Raw genomic sequence first — 9334 nt, 5'->3', positions numbered from 1 at the left:
AAGAAGACTCATCTCTCAGTAAAGTTATGGGTACTCAATCAGAAGTAAATAGAACTAATCTCTCAGCAAAGTTACCGGCACTCACTAAAAAGTAAAGGGAACTCACCTCGGAGCAAAGTTACGGGCACTCACTCAGATGTAAATAAGACTCATATCTAAGTAATGTTTTGTGCACTCATTCAGAAGTAAAAAAGACTCATCTGTGAGCAAAGTACGTGCACTCACTCAGAAGTGAATAGCAAAGTTCTGTGCACTCATTCAGAAGTAGAGGAGATTCCCTGCTAGGTAAAGTTACATGGACTCACTCAGATGTAAAAGGGACTCACCTCTGAGCGAAGTTATGGGCGCTGACTCATAGGTAAACGGGGCTCACCTCTGAGCAAAGTTACGGGATCTCACTCATATGTGAATAATACTCATCTAAGAGCAAATATCTGTGCACTCATTCCGAAGTAAAGAAGACTCATCTATAATCAAGGTTCCGGGCACTCACTCATAAGTAAAGATGTATCATTTCTGAGGCAAGTTACGTACACTAATTCAGATGTAAGAAAGACTCATTTCTGAGAAAAGTTTTTTGCCGTCACTCAAAAGTAAAGGAGACTTACCTCTGAATATAGTTTTATTCAATCACGCAAAAGTAAATAAGATTCATCCACGATTAAAATTAAGGGCAATCGTTCAGATGTTAAGAATATTAATCTCTGAGTAAATTTTGTGCAGTCCCTCAGGAATGAATAAGACTCATCTCAGAGTAAAATTTTGTGCACTTACTCAGAAGTAAAAAAGATTCACCTCTTAGCAAAATTATGGAACTCACTCAAAAGTAAAGGAGAGTCATCTTTGGGTAAAATTATGAGCGGCCACTCTGAAATAAAGGAGACTCATCTTTGATCTGAGTTACGTGTCCACACTTAAATGTAAAAACGACTCATCTCCGAGCAAAGTTTTGTGTACTCAATCAGAAGAAAGGAGACTCATCCTGAGCAACTAATTGGCGCAAGGCCTTCATTTCGTACTGACCTAAAATCAAGTGTTGCAACCGTTGTGAGTTTCTATTAGTGTTTTATGTATGGTACATTTGGCGATATATGTTTGAATCCATTACTTAAGGTCACTGTCACAGGATTCTACCCATTCAAACCAAACTTTTAATGTTCTCCCGTTTTAACTCATTTTTATTATTGTTGTATGTTCGTTGTTGTTCTATTTACGTTTTTGCGAGGAAATTAAAATAATTATTATTATCCGAGATAATGACTGAAAATACGAAAACATTCTTCCTTTTTTTTGTAACGCCATTCATTAGTTCTTAGAACAATTAACGGTTGCTTTGGCCTGGACCCGCATAATACAACAATAGATGTTGTTGAAAGTATCACATTTCATTACTTCACCGACAATTTCCGTTTGGGCAAATATTAGGGTGCAGTACAGCATGATTGATGGCAGCGATCGTGTAGTATAGTAACGCACAGTGGGAATTTCGTCAGCAGCTGGATAGTTTTTCTGTTTCAGACGATTTGTGAGTTTTGGAATCACGGTTGAATTGTTAGCAAGACAGATTTTGGCGGATTCGGGCGTAAGTTTCGACAAAACCTTGTCGAAATGTCTGAAGTTTGTGGTGGCAAAAAATGAGAATATATAAACGTATACTGCGTGAATGTTTAAGATATACTTTTCGAGTTCCATATATCTGTTTACGAAAACGAGATATCTGGAATTCCCTTATGACGTAACTTGGAATTTTCGAAGTCTCAGAAACATAAGCAATCTTAAATATCTGTATTTTAATTGCGGGATAGTTATCATGGTATTGAAATGCCATGTTGTTGGGATAAATATCACTTTACTTTGTATCTATATTTAAATAATCACTTTCAATTTTTTATGGTTATAATCAGAAGTGTCTTTGAGCCTCCTTGACCATTGTTTTGCGCATTTTTTTTTATATGAAAAAAGCTCTCCGGCAACTTTCTCACTGTCCTTTAACTATAGCATAACTCTAATGAAAGTGTGTATATTATCGTCTTGTGGTAATCCCTAGTATAAGTTGGCCCCGCCAACGCCTTCAACTGTCTTCATTATTTAATTCGCGATATTAAGGCAGTCTGCAATTCTAACGATAAGATAACTTTTAGGATAGGATAGGATTAGCATATTTATCCCGGAGGGAAGAAGGCCGTTAGGACGGTTTAGTCATATGGCGACGACGGCCTCTCGTTCGGTTACCAATTCATGTCGGGTATGAAACTAGTTAGCCAGTTATTTGTTTGGGATGCATGGACTAGCCGACCAGCGGTTACGTGAACCGCCCTAAGGCGGCGACGAGTCCAGAATCCTATTGCACATAATTATCCCACACGGGATAAAATGATCAATGGCATTTGGAGGAATTTGTTGAACGCGGTGCGTTCAGATTTGCATGATCACCATACACGTTATTGGTTTTTATGTAAATCTTGGCTTCCTACATATTCATATCCTCCATATCCTTAAATGACTTGACTCATCCCCTACGTCACAGAAAGAAACAACGCCCGTGTTTACTTTAGGTTGTAGCAGGTAGTGGATTAGATAAATGTTGGGTTATTTAAAATTGCGTAGTTACAATTTCCAAGGTTTGGGCTTGCTCGGCATGGGTTAGGGATTATGGGTTGAAGGTAAAAGCTTACAAAACGTCTAGCACAAAAGCTATGATAATTTTGCAGCAATGCGAGAGGCAAGATGGTTGATGTACGAAATTTTCAGTTTCGAAATATCAATTTAAAAAAATGTGACAGCAAGCTTAGAAACCGTTTTTCCTGTGCAATGGGTGCAAACGTATTTTATGGCAAATCTCCTGTGCCCGGCAGTAGCTACAATCCTCCTTATTCTACTTATAATAAGCAATGTAACAATCTTTCTTCACAGTCATAATTCTATAATCTGATGACAAATATTGATTTGAATGGCGGATCAGTGTCAAGCTCAAGCATCGGTTTCAACCATTACGGGTGAGATATCTTGAATTTTAGTTGATATTACTAGCGTTCAGTATTTGAGATCATTCGTAAATATTTCATAAATAAATCAGTGTCAACACAAACAAGTCCCAATATCAGTTCCAATCTCAGTCGATGTATCGGCGTCTCAGATGTAGGGATAGGAAGAGATTTGGAACCTGAATCGGAATCGAGTCGTCACTTTTGAAACTCTAATTCGATATCTAGTCGACACCACTCTGTTTATTCACTAAATCAGGGGTGCGCAATCTGCGGTCCACGGGCCAAATGTGGCCCACAGAAGAAAATTGTGCGGCCAGTGGACAAGTGCTAATTTTGAATGGCGTGCCGTTTAAATGAGTTTTTAATTTAGTTCAATATAGTATATATGTGCGAATAATTTCAATGCATCTGCGCTGCAAGAGCAAGTGCAAAATGAACAACACATGTCATACGATCGAAAACCAAAATTTTTGGGCCTGCAACTACTAGCAAACCTATGTTGAATAAAGGTGCGGCCAGCGGGTTGACCCAGTTATTAGTATCTTGCCCTACTGTATTAGAGGATGTACACCCCTGCACTGAAGTAGACCTACTTTATGTACTTTATAGAACTCAATAGTAGACTTAGTAGTCAAGACCTATATGATAAGATATCTAAAAACACACTAAAATAATATTCACGAGTCAACGTTGTCAAATAAATTTCATCTCCATCGCGCTATCGATCACACATTGAAAACTTCACTAATGACCAGCACGAGTTCTCCATATTTGTCAGATTCGGCAAATTCGAGTAAAAGATGAAAGCATCAGGTCGAATGTTTCGAGTCCGTGACGTCATGCTGGAAACAGAGAAAAACACGTTTCAGAATGTGTAACAACACGGCGCGCTCTTACACGTAAATCCTATTTCGTATTTTCTCGCAAAGCGGTGTGACAAGTAGCTGTTGAACTAATTTAGGAAACTCGTTTCATTATTTCTTCTCATGTTGTGTGCCCATTATACATAAAAGAATGCCGGTTTCCTTGTGTGTTCGATTTTCAGTCCACGGTCTCCGGCGTTTTATCACGGCTAAGCTTTCGTAATACATTCTCCGTGATTGGTGAAAACTATAGCGATAGGGTTGCTATCCTCGGTTTGCTCGGTCCTATAATGTCGTGCATATGCTTTTAATTTAATATTTCATTTGAAGATTTTTTAGTAACCCATTGTCGAGTTTGTAGGTAGTCACTAAATTTGTTCTGATTTGATTTGACCGATCACACATTTTTAACTCCAGTATTTATTGTTTGTCCTGGGCTTTGTTGAGGTGAACGTACAATACGAAGAATCAGAATGTTAAGAGTCAGGAATTTCTCCTCTGCCCGATGAACTTTGGTTATTCGGAATCAAATTGTGAATTATGTTCATTTACTATTGACACACACCGATACGATACTGCTTAGCCGAAAATTATGGCACATATTATAATTCTGTGGCCGATATTGTGTCTTCATTAACGGAATTAGGTATTTTCGTCCAATTGAGTTGAGTTGAGCTAGAAAGGTTTCATTCAACGAAGATCACTCTTGTATTTTATATTAACCTTCTAGTAATGCGGAAATAGTAAAGGAGGAATTCAACAGGATTCGATGACAGGGTTTATGAGTCTTCGGTAGTGTGCGACAATTTCAGCATTTCGAGTGTTTTATTTATTATAAATTAGAATAGCATAATTTCTTTACAAGAAATAGCAAGTAAACAATGGTGAAGGAAGGAACAAGGAAGTGAAAGTGGACAATGAAAAGGGCTTGCAGTTCATTCAGTCAACAATATCCAATTATACATCAGAGAGCAGAATTCTTTTGCGGCGCGCACACGCATCTCTCGCGCATGATTTTTATCAATTGCAAACTCAAACAAGTTAGAGTTAGACATTCAAAACAGACACACCCCGGTTGGCCATGGCGCGTGTTGCACGGTTTTCGGGTTTTTTCTTACAGCTTGCTTAATATTATTGGTGTCGATTAACGGCTTACTCTCCGTTTTACCATTACCCGATTGCAACAATATTAGTTCTTTACGAACACATCTTGTTTCTTTTTATATCGAATTAGTATTCGGGCGTCCAAATTGTAAACATAAAGATGTGGACTAGAACCAGATGTTAATTGTTCCAGAAATATTCTAGCAAATAATTTGATATTAGCATAAACAGTAAATGCTTCATTGCGGCAATAATTTAGCTCACATGCTGAATTAATCTACGAAACTTAGTGGTGAGAAATACTAACCCAACCTTGGATAATCAGAACTATTTAATAAACAGAAACAAAGGACCAATATTAAATTAGAAAAGATTTACAAATTAATAAAAATCACCAATAAGCTTCAACTGATCAAATACTAACTCAATTATAATATAATAAATTTATTGTTAAATATTAGTTTGCCATCACAATTCACAACACCAATCTAATATTTGCAATAAAATTTATACTATTCTTACAGAGACAAGCATAACTGACTCTCAGATTCAAGAGTTTAATTATCCAATCTGTTTCCTTCAACTCTCATTTTTGGGGTATTAATAAAAGCTTTCTGTACGAGTATTTGCTCATCTAAAATAAAGGGAGAAACAAATGTGGTGGTTGGGTATCAAAAAATGATGGTCCAATAAACGCAGGTCTCAACGCACTAACTTACTAATATTGTAAGACTTTTCTCCCCTTCCCACAAGCTGTTTATAACTGTAAATTCTTGTCCATTAAAGTCATTTTGGGTGATTTCAATTAACAAATATCACCAACATTATTTTGATATTTAACTAAACAGGGATATAGCAATGACACAATTAAATATAATGTAGGCTACCTTATTTTATCTATTAAATGAATAGGGATGTGAACATAGCTCAATTTTATTTTCGCTTGAATGCCCAATTTGAAAAACTAATATTTCACATATAAAGTATTCTTTTTGTACAGAGACGAACATATCTGACTCTCACATTCAAGAAGTTCGAGCTGGGCAGATTAATGAAGTCCATGCAGAGAAGGTCGTGAAGAATGTAACAAACATTGATGGTGGGTTTGATTCTACAGGTTTTGCAGAGTTGAAACAATATGAATATTGACTAAGAACCAACACTTGTTTCAAGCAAAGTGTGTAATATAAAACAGAAACTTAATCATTTTCAATTCAATGCTTGCTTCTTCCTGCAGCGCACTTTGCCACTTTCATAAATTTAACAGCACAACTTGCCTAGGTGATTAACTTGCCCAGGATAAGCACATGAGTTTGATGGTGAGGCTTAAACTTATTTAACTTGTTTTACATGTTTCGTGTATGTTTTCTGCTGACAAAACTTGTTTGTTTTAAAACACAAATAATCGATGCTTAGTTATTATTACAAGTAAATTTACCTGCATTACGTTTCATGATTTATTTCTCTTTTGTAATTTAAATTAATTGACATATCGCCATAACATGCAATTTAAGCGCATTGTTGTGATTTTAAAATAGCTGGAAAATATCTTATCTTTATGAACTTGCACAAAGCAATGACAGGTGCACTAACTCAAAGTGGAAATAAAAGTTTTGATATTCATGTCACTGAAACTATCGATCATACCTATTTCCCGTTCCTTAAAGTTCCCATGAGTGGTCTCAATTATTGAATATCACATACAATATTTTGATATTTCACTGAATAAAGATGTAGCCAATGAAAAAATGAAATTTTTTTCTACATTACAAACTTACAAACAATTTGAAATCTAATATTTCATATACACCAAATACAATTGATTTTTCAGAAACAAATATAACTAACTCTCTGATTCAAGAAGTTCGAGCTGAGCAGATTCATGAAGTCCATGCTGAGAAGGTCGTGCAGAATGTATCAAATATTGATGGTAAGTTTGATTCTTCAGGATTTCCGGAGTTAAATAAATATAAACTAAATTTTGTTTTTAGCAAATTGCCTATCATAAAACCGAAACTACAACTTGAATTAACATATTTTGCATCCAACACATATTTGCTTCTGTCACTAATATTGTGAGATTCAAAAATTAGGAATTTCTGATCACCTCAATTTCGTTTTTAATTTACAAATCGAATGTACCTTTTTTTAATATTTAATTAATTGGGGAGGAAAATATAGCACAATTTTATTTAATTTTTGCTTGAATGCCCATTTTGAAAAACTAATATTTCATATATAAAATAATCTTTTCGTACAGAGACAAACATAACTGACTCTCACATTCAAGAAGTTCGAACTGAGCAGATTCATGAAGTTCATGCAGAGAAGGTTGTGCAGAATGTAACAAACATTGAGGGTGGGTTTGATTCTACAGGTTTTGCCGAGTTGAAATAATATGAATATTGACTATGAACCAACACTTGTTTTTAGCAAAGTGTGAATATAAAACAGAAACTTAATCATTTTTTGATTCAATGCTTGCTTCTGCAGCGCACTTTGCCACTTTCATAAATTTAACATGAATTATGTCTGTATGGTGGTTTGGAATGTGTTGCCATTCCTTTCATCTTGAGCTCATTAAATATTTTTGTCTATCGAGAGTTTTAAGATGTTTTTTTTTCCAAAATTTGTTCAAAGAGGGGTACTGACTCCAGAGTGGGATTGAAAGTTTTAAATATTTTTTGCTACATTTACAAATCTATGAGAAGAAATTCTCAATTGATCAAAATCATACTCATCGATAATGTAAGGTACTGAGTGTCAATATTTTAATGCTTATATTTTTATACCCACTTTTATTATGTCCCTCTAGTAAGGTGATCATTTGGCGCTCCAGAAGTAGGTGTATCACTATGTAGGTAACTAATTTTGTAGGTAATAATCTAAAGGGACTGCAACCTATGGCCAAGGGGTAGTATATTCACTTGGCTAAGACAGACAGTCCCCAAACTTATAAAAAACGCAAATAAGAAAAATAGGAATAAAATTTTGGCCTAACCTTAACCTGGTACACTCAATATGGGAGTGCCTATCTTTTAGTAGTACTCTGGTTACTTGACATTGATGCGGCTCTTCTCGATAACATTGCTTATTATAGAACTATAAATTGTCGTCCAAACAGTTGATGAAATATTTCATATACACAATATAATATTGTTACAGAGACAAACATAACTGACTCTCAGATCCAAGAGGTTCGAGCTGAGCAGATTCATGAAGTTCATGCAGAAAAGGTCGTGCAGAATGTAACAAACATTGATGGTAGGTTTGATTCCACAGGATTTCCAGAGTTGTACAATTCTAAAGATAACTATAACCCAACAATTCTTCATAGAATTGTTTGTTATAAAACACAAATAATCGATGCTTAGTTATTATTACAAGTAAAGATACCTGCATTATGTATTATGATTCATATCTATTTTGTAATTTGGATTAATTGACATATCGCCCAACATGCAATTTAAGCGCATTGTTGTGATTTTAAAATAGCTGGGAAATATCTTATCTTTATGAATTTACACAAAGCAATGACAAGTGCACTAACTCAAAGTGGAAATAAAAGTTTTGATATTCATCTATCAACCATACCTATTTCCCGTTCTATAAAGTTGGTATGAGTGGTCTCAATTATTGCATATCACATACAATATTATGATATTTCACTGAAAAAATGAAATTTTTTTTCTACATTACACACTTACAAACAATTTGAAATCTAATATTTTATATACATCAAATACAATTGATCTTTCAAAAACAAATATAACTGACTCTCTGATTCAAGGAGTTCGAGCTGAGCAGATTCATGAAATTCATGCTGAGAAGGTCGTGCAGAATGTAACGAATATTGATGGTAGGTTCGATTCCACAGGGTTTGAAGAGTTGCAATAATTTGTATATTGACTATGAACCTACACTATTTAGCAAAGTGTGTAATATAAAACAAAAACCTAATAAAAGACTGCTTCTTATCGCAGGGCACTTTGGCCTATCATAAATTTAACATGAATTATGTCTGTATGGTAATTTTGAATGTGTTGCCACACCATTCATCTTAAGGGCCATTCCTAGCCAATGTTGAATTTTATCAAATTTTTGAAAAAGCATTAAAAGATTTTTTTTTTTAAATCAAAAGATACATGAATTCTATTGGACTACATTCATTTCATGGAAAAAGTTAAAATTCACCCAGGTTTTTGATGGTTTATACAAAATGACCTGAAATGTAGAAATTTGGATTTAATTAATATTTTTGCGACGACTCGTACAAAAAGTGTTTGATTGTTTGGTACAGTCATCTCATTTCAAAATGCATTAGATCTACATTGCTACATTGAGTAACTTGAGTGGCACATAGAAGGGTCCTTCAGTTAC

General features: G+C 35.0%; 1 protein-coding gene across 1 annotated transcript in view; it reads left to right on the top strand.

Moving 5' to 3' along the window:
* The first annotated feature begins 2921 nt into the window (after nt 1–2921).
* Nucleotides 2922–9334, top strand: part of LOC120335173 (uncharacterized) — a 50309-nt gene continuing 43896 nt past the window's right edge. Inside the window, exons 1-4 of the mRNA XM_078114237.1 lie at nt 2922–2996; nt 5955–6053; nt 6786–6884; nt 7215–7313. Coding sequence (XP_077970363.1) covers nt 2951–2996; nt 5955–6053; nt 6786–6884; nt 7215–7313 — 343 coding nt within the window. The 5' untranslated portion in view covers nt 2922–2950. The remainder of the gene's footprint in view (nt 2997–5954; nt 6054–6785; nt 6885–7214; nt 7314–9334) is intronic.

This window comes from Styela clava, chromosome 1, assembly GCF_964204865.1.
Source record: "Styela clava chromosome 1, kaStyClav1.hap1.2, whole genome shotgun sequence".
Lineage (NCBI taxonomy): Eukaryota > Metazoa > Chordata > Ascidiacea > Stolidobranchia > Styelidae > Styela > Styela clava.
The sequence above is the reverse complement of the archived record's forward strand: the minus strand, read 5'-3'. Positions and strand labels throughout refer to the sequence as shown.